General features: G+C 34.5%; 1 protein-coding gene across 1 annotated transcript in view; it reads right to left on the minus strand.

The window, feature by feature from the left end:
- The window catches only part of LOC108967107 (probable G-protein coupled receptor B0563.6), a 41,261-nt gene that overhangs the window by 12,766 nt on the left and 4,215 nt on the right, over positions 1–24,280 (minus strand). The window contains exon 2 of the mRNA XM_018930353.1: positions 24,124–24,277. Coding sequence (XP_018785898.1) covers positions 24,124–24,277 — 154 coding nt within the window. The remainder of the gene's footprint in view (positions 1–24,123; positions 24,278–24,280) is intronic.

Genomic DNA, 24,280 nt, shown 5'->3' on the forward strand with positions numbered 1-24,280 from the left:
CAAATACGGTATTTGAGCTGAGGTACTCCTTGTGGAAAATTGTCGTGATCGGACCATAACTTTTCAATACAATTAAAATAAATGAAAATACAATTCAATACTCAAAGTACACAAATTGATCTAATCTAATTAATTTTACAGCAAAATAAAAAAAATATGTAAATGACGGATAATGAAATCTCGATTACCACTTTATCATGGGAGAGTATAAAATGTTCGGTGACACCCGAACTTAGCCCTTCCCTACTTGTTTTTATTTGAAAATGCCATATCTTGGCTAATATAGCTAAATAATTTAAAAGTTATATACATAAAAGTATTTAATGTCGTTAAAAATTAAATATCAGATGGAATTGACACAACTTTACCAGACTATATGTACCTATACCATAAATCCTGGTAACACTTGCAACTTCCATCCCCCTTCTTTACAAATCAACGTGTACAAAATATTGAAACCAACATTTGCGATAAGAAAAATTACGACTAAATTGGCATTTAAAATGCAATTAATTTACTTCATAAATTCCTTCGCTAGGCACTTAAGTTCAACGACCTCAAAGCCAGTCAAATTAGTGCTTTCGTCTAAGATGATTAAATGCCGCTACCAAAACAGCGTAATACAACACCTGCAACGACTTAGCACAAATCCTTCAACGAAATAAATACTTGTATATTTTACATACTACAGGAGTATAGTTGGAATACACGCTCAACCTTACAATCCAGATCAGTGTGCCCCTTAATGTGTTGGAGTGGGTACCGCATATTCCTGGAAGTGGAGCATAACGATTTAAGCTCGCACATTGTCATGTACGATTCATAAATCAAAATACAACATCTTCGTGGGAATTTCCGTTATACCCTGCACCATTGGCACCGAACAAAAGGTACCAATTATTACAAAGAGAGTAAAATGTGCGAATATGCAGCTATGGGAGAATGCGTGTGTAACGGGTGTTTCAAAAGAAGAACTACGGCACTCAGAGTTGTTTGGAAGTAATAGTAGAGAATATTCTGGGGTGTGATTCACGCTGTGAAGTACACTTTTAGATTGCTTACTCAAACAAAAAAAGAAAAAAATTATGAGAGTATAAAAGTGAGCTAGGTAATGGTGACGTCGCTGTAAACTTGATTTCATACTCCATAAATTCACCAACAGAAGCAGATATGCCATTTAGTACTCAGCGAGATCACTATTACCTAAAAAAGATATTAGAAATGAACTACTCTACATCTTGTTAACCCCTCATCAGAAATGTTTATCAACTTAATTACTTGGTATATTACTGTGTTTAGATGAGTAGATAAGATTGATTTACGTGAAGGAATTATTGATTTATAATAAAATGTAATGACAAATAAAATACAGGACCTCCTTTATATTATGAAATTACTTTATGCTAAGGGGTTATATCCACTTATGAACTCCAACAAATTGAATTTTTGGTTTGCAAATACTACATATACCTTTTGCAATCCGAAAATATACCGAAAACTTGAAGTTGAATTAGAAAATAGTTTGGGAGGAATGAGCGTATCTGTAAGAATTTTAAGCTTAATCTAATTGGTTCCCAAAACTTTAAAAACGTTCCTCTTGAAACATTGTGTTCAGAGTCGTTGACGAATGCACCGATCTGCTTGAATTCTTAAGTATATCTGTATGGTACCAAACCAAGATTTTTAAGCCACTATGTGATTTTTTGCTTGCAAAACTACTATATTTGGTAAGACGGCTTTCGTCGAAATTCAAAGTTTAGACTAGTCTTTCGACTATTACTTGTATAATAGTATTAATATATTTTTTTTAGATTTGAGATTATATTAAATGAAAATTCTTCCTCACCGTCAGAAAACTGTTTTCTGAGTCCGCCTGGAGGTGGGGTTTATTAAAGTTCATTAAATTGTAAATGTACAGGAAATATTAAGATTGAAACGCAGTTTGTAATATTCAGAAGACAAATCGAAGATGATATAAAATGTATATAAATAATCAGATAGACAAGCTGAGTCGATTAAATCACGTCCGTCTGTGTGTTGGTTGGCTATCGACACTTGAACAAGTCTCTCAATTTTTGAGATATCGATCTGAAAATTTTCACATGTACTTTTCTCTCCAAGAACCTGTACATTTGCCGCCGATAACAGACTACTACTTAGGATTCCCGTTATATTTCTATATTCGAGCACAAACTACAATTTTAATTTTTGTGGTTGGGTTTGAACCAATTGCCGAAGCACATTTGCAACTCTTATTGAAGTATCTCCAAAACATGCGTTCTGGATGAATCAACCGCCTCTTCAGGTTTCATAAAATATTGACCTATTAGTTTATTTTTTCCGTACGAGAATGAAAAGAAGTCATTCGATACTGAGTCAGAATTATATTTTGGAAGACTCATCAAATTAATGTTTTGAGTGCTCAAAAATGCCAATTTTTCAGTCGATCTTTGAGAGCTCGTCGTGGTGAACAGTGTGTCGTCTTTGCTGGTTGGTGTTCCTGACTTATTGAAAGACAACTGGCAAGCAAATGATTATAAGCCTTTCAGAATTTACTGTTTTGCGTTGTTCTAGTGGTATGATTCCGACATGTCCAGTTTTCCCAAACAAAGAAAACAGGCAACCATTTATTTGGAACACTTCATGTTGAATTCGGTTCAATTGAAAACAGCCAAGGAATCGACTGCTGTTTACTTTCGGATTCATATGCATAAATCCAACGAATAATCGACTCGAGTCTTTAAACAAATCCACGATTCATCACCTTTTACGATATCATAGACATGTTTCAAAGCACCGCTATTGCATTTGGTTAGCGTTTCTGTCGACTAATCGACTCAAGGCTTTTCAGAGCCATAGACAAATTGTGTGGTATTCATCGTGAACACACTTTTTTACAGTAAAATGTGCCTGTGATATTGAATGAGAGCTATTCCCACCAATGCCTATGGTTGCCTTAATCTCACAACAGGTCACATGTCGAGCTTCTAATATCAGAAAACGGCTATTTTTAACAACCTTCACCGAATTCGCGCGAAATATTGGCGACTTCATTCCATTTTTTAGTCGAGATGAATATTTTAAGTTACTTTAAACAACCCTTATGTCAAAACGTTTCAAGTACGTGACATATAACATCAAAATGTCAAACCTTATAATAAAGTTTTATATTGCGAGATTGCCAGATTTCTTTCTAACGGAGAGAAGGTATTCCTCTTCCTCTGCTTACCCCAACAAGTATTGCGTCGAATACTTTTAGAACTGAAGCGTTTTCATACATGCGGTCGCATGACTTAGCCAACATAGCCGCTGTCTCTTAATTCGCTGACCTATGCCAATGTCGCCGTATAACTCGTATAGCTCATCATTCCATTGAATGCGGTATTTGACTATTGGGTCTTCTGTTTTCTTTCATATTTGTTTCTGTTTAACTTAGACGCGATTTCTGGATGTACAGCAATCTATAGCTTAAAAGTGATCCAGAAGATTACTTCTACACCTAGTGCATACATTGCTTACAAAATGTGGATTCATAAGCTCATATAGAAATAGAGTCCTTCCGAAGCACCCATTCGACCACAACAAAATACACGCTTGTCCACACTGAAAAACCTCCCACCACCACCATTTGCATGTGGCATCATTTACTATGAAGTAGTCGTTTCTGCAGTGCCACTTTAAATTACAAAACAACGAATGGGCAACGAGTACACACAGTGTTCAACCAAGTATGGCAGGAAGTATTGGTGCAATCGGATTCAGCAGCTATAGTAACGGCTTGTTGAGGGCTTTGTTTTCGCATTTGAATGCGCAACCATTCGCCAGGCGGGATGTAATAAATTGTCACAATAAATTATAATGCACAGAAGTATCAGCAATCAGGCGTGTAGCCAGCAGACGTACCGTTCGTTATGCATACATACAAACATAAGTTGGTGTGTATGAATTTGAGTGGATGCGCGCATGGAAATGGGCAAGAATTGTGGTTAGTTAGAGCGTTCGATTCCTTTCTAGCTTTCTCTCCTACTCTTTTTATCTTTTCCTCTTACTTCTCAACGTTTTTGCACTGCTGCTGCTTAATGCTATTATTCTCAGTGAATATCGGTGCTTTTGTTTTCCTTGGTGGCAGTGTAAGTATGTGTCTGTGGCACGCCATGCAGTGTCCTTTCCCATCAATACTTCATTGATGCTGCCTGCACAGTTTCCCTCTTCTGTTATTTTAAATTCGGTGCTTCTTCTTTGCACTCCTTACTTCACGTTTAATATGCTTTTTATGCGGTCATTTTGTTTGGTGTTGCCACAAACAACTCTACAGCCCACCATCCACGTCAATATTCATTTTGCCACACAGCGCCTCGTCGACCGCTTGCGTATTATTTACAGTTTCCAGCCATTTACAATTCGCCACACCCTGATCAATTGCTTGAAATGTAAAATCTGTTTTGACCACAAACCCCACAGTATTTACAAAAAATATCTCGCTTTCAGCAGCGTAGCACGTAAAAACCATAAATGAAAAGCGGGAAAAATCAGCATGAGGCTAATAACTAAAATAAACAAATAAATAGATGCCACAAGCGGAAAGTGTGTTTGTGGAACGCCCTGCCACATTTCAGCACATCACTGTTACGCCTTTCCTTTTCTTACTCATTTTTATGCGTATTACTATAAATATTTTGTTTTTATGCATTTTTCAATGAAACCATTTACGTTGCAGCCATTCAATTTTTACTTGCCCCTTCATGCTTCATCTCTACACTCTTCTCATCCATGTTAATTAAAGTTTACCCATTGCTCTGGGGCCCTGTGCAGCGCTCCTCGGCAATGCAAGCGCGCAATCAATGAATGACTGCTGGTTTGACAGGGTGACGCACCAATCCACAGCAATCCACAGCTTGCCGAGCTTTACAATTACCACTGGGCGATATTTTATTCATGCAGCACTTGTCCCTTGCTCACTTGCTGCTGCCTGCAGCTGTTGAATTGTAATCAATGAAGAATTCATTGCATGTGAATTCAATTGGACTGCAAATACAAATACATTTGTTTTTGCATTTTGGTAAATGCATTCACTTATTTCCGTTGAGAGAGAGGATGAGGGATATGCAAGCTAATTTGAAAATTTACAAACTAGTTTCCAGTTTGTTTTGTTGTTTCTAGTTACAATTCATTGTTTTATTTGGACAACTATTATTAAAACACTCAGGTTTTTCAAAAGTAGTGTTAACTTTTTAGCTAGTTTTTCTAAATTAAATTACCAGACTTTATGAAATTTTGGCTAGAGATATTATAATTCTGAGCTAATAGTGATTCCAATTAATCTGTTTGCGACCTAAAGAACCTTTTTAATATAAGTGAAGTATCCCAAAGTTTGTGGCATGTAAGAAATAAATAATTTTTACTTGGTCGTTTAAGATGTTATAAATTAAATTTTTTTGTGGTAACATAATCTTTCTTTTAAATGCGATCAGTCAACAATTATATATTCCAAAGTAAACAGGACTTTATTCAAAATAGTCTTCTTCTGCTTCAATACAGCTTTTTGCATGTCGAAAGAGAGCCTTTTGAATGGCCTCTACGTCTGCATAACGCTTTTCTTTCATGGGCAAATGCATTTTTCCGAAAAGGAAGAAGTCGCACGGTGCCATATCGGCTGAAAAGAGGGAGTGGTTAATGGTTAAAAGGTGATTTTTGGTCAAATAATCGGCCACAATGATGTCCTTCGAATCTTGGATTCTGAGCAATTTTTGGTCGTCAGTCAATTTGTGCGGAACAAACCGTGCACACACCTTTCGTTAGCCCAAAGGTTCGGTAAAAATGCGATAAATCGATTTTTTGGAGATGTTCAATTCCATTTCGATGAATTTCAATGATGATTTCGGCTGATTTTTGATTCACGCACAGTTTCGATGGAATTTCTGGTGATAACGGATTTGGATTGGGCTACATGTTGATCGCCATTTATGTCTTCACGACCACTTTGAAAACGTTGAAACAACTCGTGCGCTCTTCTACGGGATAGGCAAGCATCGCCATAAACTTGTTTCATCAATTCCTCAATTGAAACGTTTCGGTAAAAGTTATAACCAATTTTAAAACAAAATTTAGTGCTGGTTCTTTGTTCGAAGCTCACTTTCGCACCGATAACATAAACATACTGACACTTAAAATGCAATAAATTCACTTCCAATATATGAAATGTTATGAAATTCTCACTGACAATCGATAAAGATAGCAGTTTCTAACGCAACAGTCGATATATAGACGGCGCCACCAGGGGGAACACGCCTTGTACGGGTAGTAGGCATCGTTACAGTCCACTTTCGCACTGTTAAATAGGAATATGAAAATAATGCTACGTACTAAGTTTAGTCGAAATCGGTCGATTGAGTCTTTAGATATGTGGTTTCATCAATAAGTGGGTTTATCGTACTTTTAGTCGATTCTAACAGTACCGCTATAAGTGAAGTGTGCGGGATTATCTTCCGATTTCATCCATTTTGTCACTTTCAGTTTTCTCAATATTTGTTTGTTGTAGCTTAAGTGATTTAGGAGATGTATATATATTTAACTAAACTCCGATACCCTGTACCAAATTACAGTTTTATATCTTAACTCAGTGCTTCATAGGTTGTCGGTTAACGGTGATTTGAGGGCAAGGCAGTAGTACGTCTACGCCCATTTATTAAATCCGCTTTAGTTTTCTGCTAAGGAACACGTGTACCTGGTTTCATTAATATTTAAATTTTCACTCAAGTTACAACTGGTACAGAAGGACGGACAGACAGACAGTCACTCAGATTTCAAATGGTCTCGTCGTGCTGATCATTTATATTTGCCTAACGGTTGTATCACCCAAAAGTGAAGTTTTAAGTGATATATACATACAACCTTTGGATGAACATAACAATTATACTCTATATCAAGAAGATGTTGCAAGAGTGTTAAAACGTGTGAATTTAAAGTATTGGCTATGTGATGGTATAACCCTTTCCCGTCCTTCTGGCAATTTGAGAAATCCAACCCAAAAGTATTGCGGCCAAGAGTGAATAAAGTCTTTTGATTGAAATATACTGAAGTAAGGAAAATTACTGTCTCGTGTCGCAAATTTTTTAAATTTTTCTGCAATCTCTTGTTTTAATTTAAAAAGTTTTTGCCTATAGTGTTACCCATTAACGGTTTCCCTAGGTTTTAAGAGCACATAATACAACACGCCCTTCTGTTAGCACACATATAGAACATCATGTTTGGGTAATGGATAATCGGCATTGTCGTTGGTTGGCTAGGTTGCATATATGACTCTTTGCTTTTAAGATTATCGTAATGGATACATTTTACATTATCATTACAATTGAATTCAAGAAAGGCTAAATTTTTTAGCTTTCAAGCTGCATTTCTGACATCTAAAATTGTCTTTCATCCTCACTAGGCTTCAGTTCATAGGCTTCAACCAACTATTCTGCTCTTTCAAATATTGTGCGATATATATGTAAGGCGTAATAACGTTTTCCGTCTTGAAAACCAAATCATTACTTTTAAGTCGTGGCAAACCACTGGTGGCACGTTCAATCAGCATGACAAAAACACAATGACCTCATGGCCACATATTGAAGTAGTAAAGAAGACTTTCCCGCAAAAAAAGCACATTTTTTTCAGAAAAAATTTTAAACATACGGTTTTGAGTGAATTAAAAATTATTGAATGACGTCTGTATACTGAGAAAAATAAAGGACAGTTCTTAATGTTGGAAGATTGGAATCGAAGCAAGTTACGCCATCTCATTGAAACCGCCTAATAACAATTATATTTTTACATAAATACAGCCTAATTTGTTTATAGAGAAATCATGTACTTTCGAAATTGTACCCAGAAAATTCGGTTAATACGCTGCTTATTGGTCTTATAGCACCTAAACGGAGAAGTTAATTGTATAATATTTGATTTGGTAAGGATCTTCGGAGTTTTTCAGTAACAGCAGTAAATTGTTTGGGGTTTTATATGATATGTGGCAAAATAGCCTCGGATTATCGGTTAGTGTTAGTGGCTGATCATGGTCAAATAAAACACTGGTTGTTTGTTGAAGCAACTAATAAAGAATCTATCTAAAATGGATTTTTTTGTTGTCTTATTAAATTCTACAACACCTCCAGAATATTTTCCGAGTAATAGATGCGGAGATGCAGCCTTGAGAACTTGTGCGCTCGAAGCTAGCTAGGCTAATTGAGCCGTCTGCAAACGCGTTTTACTCGAAACTGTGTTTTTGAAGTCGTTTGGCAAGATTTCTCGAGAACTACTCAACCGATCTTCATGAAATTTCGAACAAGTCTTTGAAATATAATTCTTAGAGATTTGGACGAAGAATTCTTTTTGGGTTACAACTATTTGAAAAAAAAAATGTCAGGGACTTTTCCCTGTAATTTAAATTTTTATGGAAAATGTCTGCCAAAAACCATTACGCCCAGTCTAACGATAGTTGAACAGTCGAGAATGTTTCCAACTCGCCTTTCTCAAGATTATTTTAAGAACTGGCGTCAAAATTATCTTTTGGCTAACATAATGGAGGAAGATGTTTGGATAATATCCGATAAGGTTGATTATGGGGGTTTCGTTAGAAAGATTCTAGACTGGCGGCAATATATTTATAGTTAAGTAGAAGAGTCCTATATTTGGACAGAGATAATTTATTAGGTAGTCAGTAAATAGTATAATGGATGGACGAAAGAATTGTGCGCAACCAAACGGCGACTATTCTAATGTCAGTTCCATCCACAGCTAATAACAAAGTGAATACAATAAAAAAGGTATTTTGAAATCAATTACTTACAGAGTCTGGTTTTAACTTATTTTATATTCAGGAGACCCTTTGCGCTTTATTTAAAACAAAAGGACTTCCTTCTGTTACTGTTTGTTAAACAATTCGAAATAGGCATTTTTCGGAACCATAAAAACTGTTGAATTATATTGAATTGGGAGTTATAATATATTACAAAGTTGGTTGACACGAATTTTGCGACTGACTTCTGTATGTAAAATTTAGGTTTATTCTACACCAAAAACAAAGCAATAATATTTTTTTGATTAAACTTTGCTTTGTAGAAATTTCATAATATTTTAAGTTCATTTGGGCAAATCAGGCCCATTCGTATCAGGCAAAAGCAAATTTTAAGAGCTAAAAATAAAATATACAGTGTTTTTTAATGTTTAGAATCAGGATTTGAGCATGAAAACAACCATTTTTTTGTTGACCGTTGTAATTGTTATTAAAATTTATCAAATTTGAGCATATGTTGTTTTTTATGTGAAATTAATTAATATTCAAGCTTATTGCTTTCTTTCAGTTTATAACGCCTACAAAGCAAAACTTTCACTTTAAAGAGCAAATTAGCATTTAGTGTTACTCATACGCCACGTCCCACCAATGCGACAAAATTTAAATATTCAATAGCATATTTGTATGCAATTATATAACTTTTTGTGTATTGAAATAGGTTTTTGGAAATTGTTCACTTGGAATATCACATTGTATGTATTTGTATTACATTATTACATATACACTCATTCATTCATTCATAAAAAATTTAGATGGGTTAGGTATTTTTGCAGTTTTTTCATCCACATTAACAATTTATTCAGCAAACATGCTAGCATAGAATTTGTTTAATTTATTTGACATTAATTGTAAAACTCATTTGCCTAATTGAATGACAAATAAAAAGTCCTGCACACAAGCACACGCATAAATATTTACAAATATATGTATTTACTCACATACTTGTATGTATGTAAATGAGCATATACTCGTATTCATTAGCGCAAATAAAATTAATTTAATTGCTGTGTTGGCATATGCTGACCCAATTTTGTTTTATGTCTCCATGTATATGTACATAATTTCTAAGTATTTAAAATGGCAAATAATTTATTTGATGTGCCCGAGAAACAAATTGTAGCCTATTCGCAGCCACCGGTGTAAAGTTAAGGGCAGGCAAATTTAAAACCAGAAAACATACATGCAGGCAAACGCAAATTTGAGATTAAAAATTTCTCGCATCACATTAAAATTTTGTCAGGAAAACGCTTTTACTAAAACCATAAAATACCGAGTATACCAAACGCGCTGTGAAAACAAACTTTTAATGGAAAATATGATTTATTGCCACATTAACTAAATAGGCGCTTTGCGTCAAAGGAAAAGGAACAATTAAGCGCTAATATGTCACTGCTTTCACAAAATAAAAAAAAATAACCTGGTGGTTCAAAAAAGTACTAATTTTTTTATGAAGAAATGTAAGCGAACTTTACATCTTACTATAAATGAAAAAAAATTTTTTTTTGTTTATTTGTGTTTTGATAAAAATTGAAATACGTTTCACTCAAAATTGCTTAAAAAATAATTGTTCGATTAAATGTATTTTACACTCATTAAATTATTCACGTTGCCGCATTCCAATTTTCTCCACTGGGTGGGCATAATACATCAATTTTATGCTTGTTTGTCACATCGCCGTCTTCATTGCTTAATTGTGGCTTCTTCGCAGGTGTTTCCGCTCAAGTGTGCGAAATGTAAATATGTGGTTATTACTTGTTTTACATATGTTTGTATATATATATAGGTTGGCACAGTGCGTCAATGAGGTGTTAAAGTTATTGAAGCATATTTGTTTCATAAGCTCATGCTTAAGTATACTCAACTCAAATTGTTAGTAAACAGTGTTAGAAATATTTTATCAAAACGCAGTCTTCGTCGTGGTTGTTTTTTTTATAATTTTCAATTTCATGGCATTATTAAAGAAGAACATAAAATAGTAGTTTTACAGGTATTTCGTTGTCCTATACTTAATTTTTTTATATAAATATGCTGTATCCAATTGCAACCCGGCAACTAAAAGGCCGCATTGTGGCCCTTCCACTTATTTCTATCTTGTGCCAAACTGTTGATTTTACTCCAACTTTTTTGGACATACTTGTATACGGTTCGATGTTCAATTTCTTCTCCAGATTAGAGCAGGTTGGCCTTTCCGCCGGCTGCCCTGTCGATTTCAGTCGATAACGTTCCAATTGATGTTAGCTGGCTCTCGCCTCAGAACATGCTTAAGCGAATCCCATTTATATTTGAGTATTTCAGTCTACAAGGGAGTTTGGATTGTGCGTGAGCTAAAAGGAACTTGCCAAGTTCACAGTTTTATGTCATCGACTCAAAGTTCATCTTAAATGTGGCGTTTATAAACATTTCTCTGGTTAAGCTGCTTGTAATTTTGGCTGTTCTCTCTCTCTTCAAGTTTATCTTCTTAATTTCTAGGCGACACCAGTAACTATAATCCATCTACGACTTACACTTTTTTCATGATAATAAGTAAAAGTACAAAGTTAATATTTTTGGGAAAAATTAGAACAGTCTACAAATTTATCAGCCTTCTGATCGATTTCTATTTATATTCCGCGTATGAAAATATGCTGTTATTGTTGTGGCGATGGAATCCTGCCGAGTTGTCAGTCTTTGGCCAGATAAAAATCTGGGTCCATTCTGATTACGCAGACTCGAATGTCGTGCGGACGGGATATGAAAATATAAGTTTAGACCCTGAACAGGGTATACTAAGTTTGGCACGAAGTTGGTCCGTACGAATGGTTTTGATAGATATTTTGTATATGAAACGCGTTCTTGCTCGACTCGTCCCTATAAAGCTGATATTATTTCAAAACAAGATAAAACTTCGGCGGCATCGAAGCTAGGGTATATTAGCTCAATTTCTTTGTGTACAGTTTGTATGGAAGCTATAGTAATCAGATCTGAACAATTTTTGCGGATATTATAATATTACCTTAAGCAGTAATCCATGTCAAATGCAAGCATGATTCTTATCATTCATTGTATGACAGCTATATGCTATAGTTAACCGATCTGAGCAATTTCTTTGGAGATTACATTGTTGCCTTAGAAAATAACCTGTGCCAACTTTTGTGAATATACCTTGTCAAATGTGTAAGTTTTCCATACAAGAACTTGATTCCGATCGTTCAGTTTATATGGCAGTTATATGTTATAGTGGTCCGATAACGGCAGTTGCGACAAATGAGCAGGTTCTTCTAGAGAAAATGACGTTTGTAAAATTTCAAAACGATATCTTAAAACCTGATGGACTAGTTCGTATTTATACAGACGGACAGACAGGCAGACGGACATCCAAACAAGTCACCATCATAGGAATGATGGGGAAAAAAACGTGCCGAAACTAAAAAACAACGCCAGGGCTTCTGAAAAAACAGGGTCATGCTCATTGTTTTCTTCGATGCTCGTGGTTTTGTGCATCACGAATTTGTTTTGGAGAGACAGGCGATCAATAAGAAGTTTTATTCGTCCGCATTGAGGCCTTTGCGTGAGAAGATCCTTCAAAAACGGCCGGAATTGGGATATAACAATTCATGGGTTTACCATGGTGGCAATACACCATCGCATCGAGCGACAATTGTGACTGAATTTAAAGGCAAACACGCAGTAAATACCATCGATGTGTGATTTGTTCTTATTTCCTAAACTGATATAGCTGGTCAGTGGAATTCATTTTCAGTCAATCGAAGAAATAAAACAAATTTCGCTTAAGGAGTTGAAGGCCATTGGAAAAATCGTTGGCATGAGTGTATATATAAGTGTATTAATATCAAAAATTTTGCATTTGGGTAGATATCTTAAAGAAATTTATCATGGGCTATTACTAAAGACAATGGTGGCAACACTCGAAAAAACTGTTCATCTCGGATCACTTGAACATATAGGTTCCATACTATACAAGGCTATACAAAATTACCGACCAAGAACAGTTTCTTATTAGGAATATTTTGTTTTTGTGAAGAGTATTATTGTTTTGGTGTATCCTATATTTACTTTTTTTCTCGTTTCTTATTCAATTATTTCTTAATTGAGCAATTACTATTTTTGTCAACTTTGAGCTCAATTAACTACACAAATTGCTTAATTTGAAATAAAAAAAAAGTATTGTTGTTCTGGAAAAATCATACCTTTTATAATTGTATGTATATTATCATAAATTCTTTCCATATTTCCCGGCATATTTACTAAAGATAGGAAGCAGCCTAAATTGCACATTTTATTTTTATGATGGATTTTAACTAAATTATCTTCTACTTAAACACAATATTATCAATAATTCAAGACTCTTCAAACACAAATGGAATTGAGAAGACTTGGAACTCGAAAATTAATTTTCTCTGATCAGTAACCATTTCCAAGTAAAATTAGAGAAGTCATTAGTCTACACTGCGAACAAAATAAACATCAAAATTGCCATTAAAATATTGCAGGTTAATATACTAAGCAATTATTGAAGTTTATTTTCACTTCCAAGAAATGCGAATATCAAATTGAAATATTGCCCACTGAAGTGCTGACGCAGTTAAATCAAACGAATTGCTAAATTATGAATATAACTGTAATTTAATGATTTGCAAATTAGCGTACGCGTGTTTGCATATGCATGAGTGGTTCGTCATATAAACATGTGTATGTGTATATATGCGGGCTTGTGTTTATATCCCTATCTATGCAGGTGCGCTAATGTTTGGCATGTGACAACAGCGCGTGGGCTTGTTCGATTGATTCCGCCAATGGCGAAAATAAAACGTGGGTGGCAGTGCCGAATTTCGTCAACGCCACGCTTGAATTGGCGCTGCTAGAAACAATTAAGTCGCCTACTCACAAATGGCATATCTAATGCTAAGGCACACATATTTGCATGTGTGTGTGCGCATATACGCACTTGTTAATGTGAATGTAATGCAACGTGTAACTAAGGCGTGCATATTAAGGATTTTGTGTGTCAGGCATAAGCGCCACGATTAAATTCGATTTTCCATATAAATCTTGTCAAATCGGCGCACAGCAACAGATCCATTCTTTACAAACGACATGCCAAAGGGCAGCATAGGTCATGTAACAAGTGAAAAGCTGCTTGAAATTGTATTACATAACCTAGCTACATAAATATTTATTTGGAGTGTGTGACACTCAGTTGCATGAAGGAAAGAGTAATTTAATTAAATTACGAAATTTATTTTGATCGGGCAATATGTTTCTCAACTATGTATATGTTATAGTGGTGCGATAACAACAGATTCGAAGGTAGTTTTTAACTGTGATCATTTATAAATGGGTCATTCCATCCAAGAATTTTCATTTCCTTGTGTTCCTTAAGACAAAATATTGGTCACGTACTTTTTATTGCGAAACAATTTGACAAATTTTAATGTTATGAATTTTTAAAATTTCAAGTCGTGAAAAACTACTTTACTTTATTTACAAGGTACGTTCCAAAGTAAATAAGACTTTCTGAAACCAACGGCCCCCTGGTGGCGCCATCTATATGTGAAATCTGCAATATTTATCACTTAGATACTAAGCATAAAATGTACAGCTAAACAAATGCCGCATATTATCTGCACATACAATTGTCGTCAACCAAGGCTCGCAAAAGTTATTGATGGTGTAATAATATGGCTCGATAGGGCTATTCAGCGCAGGAAACACTAACACATAAATTTGTAACAAAATCAGATTAATATCGATGGCGACGTCGATCATCAAAGACGAAGCTTCGTGTACATAGGAGTGAGTAAGTATGTATGTTTTGAATAACAAAACCAAACATGCATTGTACAACACATGTTTCGTTTTTTCTTTTGTTGCTATGCAATTTGTCTGACTCCCATCACGCGCAAAGAATCATATAATATATAAAATTATTTCATGTTTGGCGGGAATTACCACATTGTCGGTTCTTGAACCGGCAGGAAATGGCAGCTATGACATTTTTGAAATAAGATAGCCACGAAGTGTCGCAATGGCATCGTTAAGCGTGTTTATGATTTACGCGTCGCGACTACGTGCATGAGTTGGCGCTGGCGTATACGCAACATAAATTTGCAGATAATCGTAATAAATGCGTGTTATGCGTGCATTCCACAAAATACAAAAAAGGACCCCATATAAGAGTGAAATTAATGAAGAATTAATGAATTTAAAAAGCCAAGCTTTATCGACAGCAACAATTGAATTAGCCTCAAGCAGGTGCGTACCACCAAAAATAAAGGAACACCTATTCTATTTAATTTTGATAAAGAGCTTGTGATTTAAGAGACTTTGACGTGAGAGGAAGTCATTCATTTTTGCAACATTTGTTAAATATAACAATAAGTGTTGTTTTCAATTTAGAAAATCGTTTGTAGACACGCGAACTTATTGCTGGTGTAAAATATGTGTTTCTGTGATATCTTAATTATAAAATAACTAAGTGACGTCATTGAAGATAAGATGGAGCACAAAGTTCTCTTGTCACTTAAAATAATATAAAAATAACTGTTACCTCGGTTTCACCGAGGCTATAATAGCCTTCACAAATACAAACTATTTCTTATATTAGCTTGATAGTTATTAGTGAGTTTGTATAACAGCTATATTTTATAGAGGTCCGAACTAAAAAATATCGGAGATTGTACAGTTGCGTTGGAAAAAAAATGTGTACTCAAATAAAAAATGTTTCCATACAAGCATTTTATTCGGATCGGTCAGTTTGTATGGCAGCTATATGTTATAGCGATCCGATCTGAACAATTTCTTCGTAGATTGCACAAGTTTTTTAGGCAATAATTTATGCCAAGTTTCGTGAAGATATCTTATCAAATGAAAAACTTTAATATGTAAGCAATTATTTCGGATCATTCAGTTCGTATGGTAGCTATATGTTGTAGTGGCCCGATATCAATGGTTATGACAAATAAGCATCTTCTTTCAGGGAAAGGGCTTGTGTGAAATTTCAGATTGATATCTCAAAGACTTCTCGTTTTGTCAGTATATACAAACAGAAACATGACAGATTAAACCATACCAATCGACACGGCTCATCACGCTGATCATTTATGTGTAATACATTGTATAGGATCTCCGAAAGTTTAAATGGGTAAGAAGCATGTATAGATCATCAATTTTTCTAGGAATTATTTTACTTAGAAGCCAATGATAAAAGTTTTAATGATTAAAAGAGATTGGCCTTAAATCCAAGATAATATCAAGCAAGCACTTTAAGGGTTAGTAGGGGTCGTTAAATTTGTTGCAAATATTAAGTTTAGCTAACTAATAGAATGCATACCAATTTTTATATACAATATATAAGTAATTATACTTTCAGATCAACTTGTGCCAAGTTTTAATATTCTTTCTTTTAATTTACACTCTAGGCGAACTTGAAACCCGAAAGGAGACAAATATATATACATTAGGGTGTCTGTTATTTAACAAGTTGATTATTTCTTTACGAACGCTTTCTGAAGGCGTTACGCTTAAGGAACCAACGTAAAAAAAATTTGCTTTTAAATCCAAACCGTGCCCATATCATTTTACATTTTCCATACATTTTATATTGGATTTTTTGTATTTTGCAATAATTTTTTTTTCTCCAAAGCAGCTAAATCTACAAATATATTATTTTTCGCTCTACAAAAATGGTTGGTGATTTTGTCGTAATAAATTGTTTTTAAAAGTTATACGCAGTTAAGCATCAATAATAATGTACTCAATAGTACACCATGTCGTATGAGCAACATAAATTCCCTGCTCAGTACATTTCATGTTTGACGTCAAACGCATATAACTTTTAAAGGAATTGTAAAGAGAAATTGTTTGTATTTGAATATTACTTTTTCAAAGTTATGGATATCCACGGTTAATGCAATCCCTCGTTTTATAGCAAAACCTGAACCTTCAGGATTCATTGAAAAAAAAAAAAAAAAATACTGAGCTTGAAAAATAACGACCACTCTAATATTCATACATGTATATATACTCATATGTACCGTCGCGTGGCAAAAGATTATTACTTTTCAAGTGGTTAATGCACATCTGCGTGTATATGTACATTATATGGGATTGCCTCTCCATTACATTAAAAGCAGTAAGAACATAATTGTACCTTATGTAGACTTTGGATTCCTAGTATATAATTTACACATTATAATTTGCTTATTTTGCTATTTATGAATGGTTGTTATTTAAAAAAGCGTTTGTGAACATGTTTATATGAGGTACAGATGAAAAAAGAAATGAAGACCAATATTCAAATTATTTTGCTAAAGCTCTACATATCATAAAGCAATTTTTATCTAATTTCACAACTGCCTTCGATTTCTTAAATCTTGGAGAGTTTTGAATCGAACAAGCAATTTCGAAATTTAAATTTCAACATAGCCTCCTCTTGTAATAATTTTCAACATTCCATATATTGTATATGTTTGTTATATGTTATAATTATATTATAAAAGATAAAAATCAATAATTTATCGTATTAACCTTTAACCACTCCTTTACCACAATACCACTAGTAACCATTAGTTATAAAAGTGCTTATTTGACCAGCGGGTCTAGCAATAAGTTCAAGCATTCGCTTTGTTTGCTGTGTAATCGTGCCTTAACCTTTTTAGCATGCAAGATATAACTTCTTTGTTGGAATTGTTGTTGCTTTGTGCTGGTGTAAATGGCGCAATTAAAGGTTGTTGCTTAAAATCCTTCCACTGGGTCAATTGGGTTTTTAAGCGCTGATTATAACACTTAACATGCATGCAATGTCAATAAAAAGCACGAGTAGCCAGCGCACGCTATGATTCAAGTACGTTTTATAGACTAAAACGATATTCACTGAAATGTGTGTATGTAAGTGTTTACACTTTTATATATATATACATTTTGTGGGAGAGGTGCGAGTAAGCTCATTTTAAATTTACTTATATTTAATTATATTTAAACATTTGAGACTTCGGTAAAATAAGATACAATTCCACTGAAATTAGTTTCAAGGTCTCTTATTATAATTTGGGGGAAATTAATTTAAGTGCTTATGATACCTTAGAAATACGTACACAATTCTTCATACACTCAAACTTAAGCCATAAAGAGAGATGTTCGATAATTTTTTCTTATTCCCAAAAATAAATTTTCAATTTTGAAGACTCTAGACTGGCCTAACCTCTGAATTTCTATTAGATGATCACATAAATTCATACATATATATTTGTAGAGGGATTTTCATGGTAGATATGTGTTCAACAAAGTTGTTTCAATTTCAAAAATATGCATTTAAAAATTGAGATCAATAGAATGGCGAAAAGGGTTAGCCCTATATGTATTTAATAAGTCTTTCAAAAGTCAAAAAGTGAAAGAATTTTCTGATAATTTTTCTTTGAAAGTAATAATAATGCAGATTTGTAGAAGTCATGTCATTAACTCTATGGACACTATAAAAATACCCGAAAGCTCTTAATTATTTCAAAATACCCTACACTCTAACCAAAACCTACCTCACTCTAACCAAAGCCTTCTTTACCCTAACTATCTACCTTACTAACCAAAAGTATCATTTTCGATTTGGGTATACATATGTATATTGTCCAGGAAAGGCTTGAACTGGTCTCGTTTTATTTTGTTGGCCCCAAATTATATGATTCTGCGATTCTCGCAATTGTAATTTATTTTTTTTTTTCGTTATGCGTCATTTGTGACTATTCAATTAGAATTACTAGCTGCGCCAAATCCTTTTTTGACCATTTCAATAGTATTTGAGTTATCTATATTTATATAGTATGAAAAGCTAACGGTTTCTATACTGAGTTTATTTGGAATTTTATTCCAATTTTGACTTTGAGGAACTGTACAAAAGACCAAAGATGGGTCCCTTAGATTTTTTACATTTCCAATCATATCAAAATAATCTGTTGATCAGATATGAAGTGCAAATATGAATAAAGAATCGTCCGGTTTTATATTTTTATACACTAAAAAGAGTATATAAAAATGTCACTAATTATGTAATACTCAGAAGCAAAGTTCGGAGACCTTAGAAGGTGTGTGAATGAACGGCCTGATGAGCTGAGTCGGTTTGGATATCTCCATCAAATGTATCCCTCAGATCCCTCAGTTTTGCGATATCGCCCCGAAATTTTGCAGTTGCCTTTCGTGCCCAAGAGGCTGGCATATCCAAATCAAGATAACCCTTTTACGCTATACAAAGATAAAATTTTTTTTGTTTTTTTAATTAAATCATATTAATTTCAAAAACTTCATCAAATTTGGTCTAAAATCTGCATAGCAAAGATATATATTTGTATCCAATATTTGAGCTCAACGCTTTAACAGCCTCTTGGCGACAAAACTACTTGGGCCTTCAAAAGGAAAATGCCACACCAATAACAAAAACGTAAGGGCTTAAATGAATTCCTCAACAGTAAGCTACTTTATTCACCTCCACATATGTATGTATATATGGTGATAGTGTATGTGTTTATATAAGCTGTGGAATAATGTTTTCTTGCGTATATAAATATTTGTCTCAAACTACAGCGACTAAGTACAACAAGCTATTGTTGAGCGAGCATCTTTCGTCGTTTTGATGTCACGAAAAGTGAATGCGGCATTTGGCTATTGTTTTTTATGCGAAAAACTTTTTTGGCAGCTGCAACTTTGCCATAAGTGCCAGCTCAAGCACACCGACAACAGTTTCTTAGCACATGCAACTTCATACATTTTTAGTGATATGTCCAAGTTTTTGAATGTCATCTTTATTATAGAATATATGTATTGTTTATGGATTTATATTTTTGAGGTCAAATAAGTTTAAAGTTGGAATATGAAATGGTCTATAAGAGTTTTTTAAGCTTTCAACCAAAAATACGAATAAAAGAAATAAAATCGCGATGCTCCGTGTTCAGTGTTTAATTTTTTCAGCCTTTCAAATAACAAAATCAGTTTCAAATTGTCATACAAGTAGTATATATATGCACTATTTTCTCTTCATCTCTTAAATATAAAGTTATAAAATATATGTAAAAATACCGTAATATATCTGGCTGGATCCTTGATATCTGGCCAATATATATTCAAGTGAAGTATGATGCAATGCATATAGCCAGACGGTTTATGATTTTACGCCACTGGGGCCAGCTTCGACATCAATGTGGGTGTGGTATCACAACCGATCTTGTTAAGAAACCCGCACTGAATTGGGAATGAGACCGAGCAAAATCCATGAGGAACTAACCAGAACATATTCATTTTTAGAAAGAGAACATTGGTTATGTGGTCGACAACGATATATCAAAGGGTGAAACAGGAACAGGAGCTGTCTTTTTCTGTAGTAATTCATATGCAGCAAGTAGCCTCAAACTAACTGATTACAATTCAGTCTTTCAAAAGATGTCAAGTGAGCTTTTCCTCTACTCAGCAAGTTCATTAAGTTTTCAGTAGGGGTGGAAAAATTTAGATATTTTACTAAATCCACTCAGTTACCGAATAAGACTTAATTAATTTGGATACCACCCTGTAAGGAAGCCACCTAATTTAATTTTTGTTTGTTTTTTATTTCATTGAACAGTCTTAGTACAAATGGAGGACTCGTAGGCTGAAGATTGGACGAAAGAATTAATTTATTTTTGACCACTGAATTGTATCACTTGAAAACATTGTTTATGTTATTCAGAAAAGTGGTGAAACTAATTACTGAACCGGCTCTACAATCGATTGAATAACGTTGATCTTTTTGATAATATTTTTTCGTATGAAACTTTAAGAGTTTGGGGTTAAAGTTTTTTATCCACTTAGTGGATTCTTCAGATGTTTTATCTACTAAACACTTTCAACAATTATCTAATAATCGACTCAGTAAAGTTTATCGGACCATTTATAAATACACTCCTCGCATTTAAATGCGACATATTATTCAAGCTTCAAGCAAAAATATATATAAACCTTAAATGATTTCGCTTTTAATTCGAAGTAAGTGTAAATGAATGTAAATAATAAGAACGGCTGACAAAAAGGACCTAAAATGCGCGCTGTCAAATAAAAATGGCAAAATCTGCAAAATCAACAAAGTGCCAAAATGTCAAAATTGAATGAAAGACCGCGAATATTTTAGTGTTACCCGCCCGTTTCCATACAACTGGAAGGCGTTAGCAACACGCTGATTGGCATGAGTAATAGCTAGAAGAAATAGTGACATTGCTTGCCACAGTAAAGAAGTCAGTCGGTGGCAACAACCTTTGGAAAGAGCGAAGGCGTGCAATAATAAGATGTTGTGGCACTGAACACGTTTTGCCGTTGGCGTAAAAACAGCGGAGAAGCGGAGATTCGGCAAGAAATTCGGGAATAGAAATAATGTTTGTTATACTGACATATGCATGTATGCATGTGTGTGTATAAATGCCGGGCAGTTATGTATGTATATATGGATGCGTACAGCACATGAAAGGTATGAATGTGTGATGGAAGTAAATTGGTGTCAATGACTTGGTAAATAACCGCAAAGAGGCGTGTGTGTTCTAAGTGTGTCTACACTTCTTAGAATATATGAATTTCCTATGAGCCTTTTATTTGTTTGTGTGTGTATGTGTGGCGGCTTTGCTCTTTCACTTCTTATACCAATTTTTTTGTCGCTTTTATCGGCCTAAATGTCATCTTCTTAATTGTTTAACCAAATAGTAGCAGAGGCCCAAGCAGACAAATATCAACCAAAAAACACTTACAAATATAGTATATACTTATAGTACCTAAGCTTTTAGCCTGCATTTACTTATTAATTGTTTCCTTCATGCTCAACAAAATTTACTTTGTGCAAGAACCGAAAATTTATGTTCTCTTCTTGCATGGCAATTCTTTGAATTAATCGCTACATGTGATTCCAATGATCTTCATAATGCTTATGTTGACGATAATGCATTCACACATGGCCTGATAGTGTGCTCATCACGGCCTAGTAAAAACAGTTTGCCCGATTAAAGAAGGCGAATTTGTGAAGATAATTGCTTATGCAGAATACATAAGTTGTATGAGCTTATGTGCCTACAATTGGGGTTAAACATATAAAGAGAAATAGAGAGGTAACCTACATGATTAGATGCAAATTTTGTTGCATTAAATTATACCAAAGATGAGAGACAGGAGAAAGAGAGATAGTATGCTGATCATTAATTAAACAATTTTTTCTTGAATATATTTAAGGCATACCATACATAAGATTGACCTCCTCTGCTGATGACATTTCACTCTCACTATTTTGTCTTCAAAAAATATCACGAAGACAAACTAGCTTTATATTCCTTCCTGAAACATTTCAGCAACCTTCTGATTTTCATCCAGTCTCTTGAATTGTGAAGCTGTTAAATATACATATATAAACCGCGTTCTAGATAAGACTTGACATAAGTAGAAGAGGTGTACCAGCATCGCTCTCATGCCTACTTTATAATGCCCATACGGCTTGGATGTGATGCCAGAAAGTTGTGACGTTTAACAAGGTCAACAACCATTCTTTCGACTCCGTTTGAGTGGAAAGTTAGCATGTTTCCTTCCGCTTCCTTGTAATATGTTATTAGCGATCCTATATGTTCCTAAGAAACTCTATTTTACGCTCATCCGCCTCTCAACACTTTCGGAACCTTCACTGTGTATTATTTTTAGGGTTTTACGAACTTACACAACTGGTTTGGCAACCAAGCGAATGTCATTTTTTACAATTTTCTCAGCTGTTTCCTTTCCGGAACGCCCTTATGGCCTGGAATGTAGTTTATATATATGCAGTGACTTTCCGGCAGCCGCTATATCTGCTGTCTCGCTGCATACAAGGATAATCTTTTACGATGATGTTCTTTGTCAATATGTACATTGTTAGTAAAGTGTTGTTTGATGCGTTTTTAGCTATCTCAGAAGCTTTTCTTACTGCAAAGACTTCTGTAAAGAAGATACTGCACTATTTCGAAGTGAGTGCTTAGTACTCCCGTCTCCAAACGCCGTAAATAATGGTTTGGCTACTGTTATGTAAGGAGAGGTGATAGGTCCTGGTAAAGGCTATCATATCCGGTTTACCGGCATTTACTTCTCAGATAACCGATATTGCTCGTTGGTGTATGACTATTAGAACGCTATCGAATGTTACGTCGTCTGCATTGACCATCAGTTTGGATGCTCTTTGTTTAATTTATCTCAGAAGCTCACATGCTATAAGTGATCACGGAAGAGGCGACTGTACGTTCCCTAAGAAGTTCGCTTATTTCAGTAATCTTGTTTCGTTTTATTCTCTATTAACCTTCCTGCGCAATAGTCGAGCTTTTATCCATGCTATATGGGTGGGCTCTATGCCGGCTACTTCCAAACTATTAAGGATTGTATCGTTGGGCACATTATTAAATGCTCCGCTTATATCAAGAAGGACGCCAAGGGGAAATTTCTTATGATTACTAGTTCTCTCCATTTTTAAGGTTAACGTCTGGAATGCTTAGTGGATTTACCCTTTGTATAGGCGTATTGAGCTTTCTATAGGTTAGCCGTGGATTCTTTTCAAGTGTCTTCAGAAGGAATGAGGTTAAACTTATTTTATTTATATTTGGAATAAAAACTATTTTGACAGCCTTTGATATCAATATGACTTCTTTCATAGGTATACAGTTAAGAATTAAGCGTCCGATAATAATGAATGTCAAGATATGGTACCATCCATGTTAATTTTTAACATTAGTCCGGATCAAATGTGATCTTATGTGAAAGGAACTAAAAGCTCTCGAAATTAGTCCATAACATTACTAGCCGCAAGGATCTTTGATTTCATCCTCAAAATATGGAGGTCGTTCCTGCGATTGAATTTACGCAGTGTATTTTATATCATTCAATATATAACATATTTTAAGGTAATGTTAAAAGACATTTTTTCTTAATTATTTTTTCACTGCCAAAAATTCAAGTATTCCCTTAGAGCACATAACTTCCAAATACATATCGTGCTTTCGGGCTCTATGATTGACTTAGAACAATGAATGATCGTTGAAGTTGTATGTATGTACTATCCATAGTATAATATTAATAAGAATTTATTAAAGCACACTGTACAGCCCAGCCGAGTAACGTAGCCAACCAACTTTTTTTAAGAGATTGAGCTACATATAAGTGAAAAACTAATTTCACCTTTTTTGAGGTTAGTCCCCAAAATAAAAATTCGAAATTGAGTTTATTTTAATTATGTGCGCTCCTTTCGGTTACGTATGTATTATTCACAAGTAATTTAATATTAGACTTACCTCTCATGTAAATGTAAGCCGTTCCGCGCATATTTCTTCGCGTCAGTACAACCAGATTAAGGACGTTGCCAATGATGCCAAGCGAGCAGATTATTGGTAAAATGATGCCGTAGGAGTACTCACGTAAAGCCTCCGTGCGTGGATCCTCAGGGAACTG

The sequence above is a fragment of the Bactrocera latifrons genome, unplaced genomic scaffold, assembly GCF_001853355.1.
Source record: "Bactrocera latifrons isolate USDA-ARS-PBARC rearing strain unplaced genomic scaffold, ASM185335v1 scaffold_177, whole genome shotgun sequence".
Classification (NCBI taxonomy): Eukaryota; Metazoa; Arthropoda; class Insecta; order Diptera; family Tephritidae; genus Bactrocera; species Bactrocera latifrons.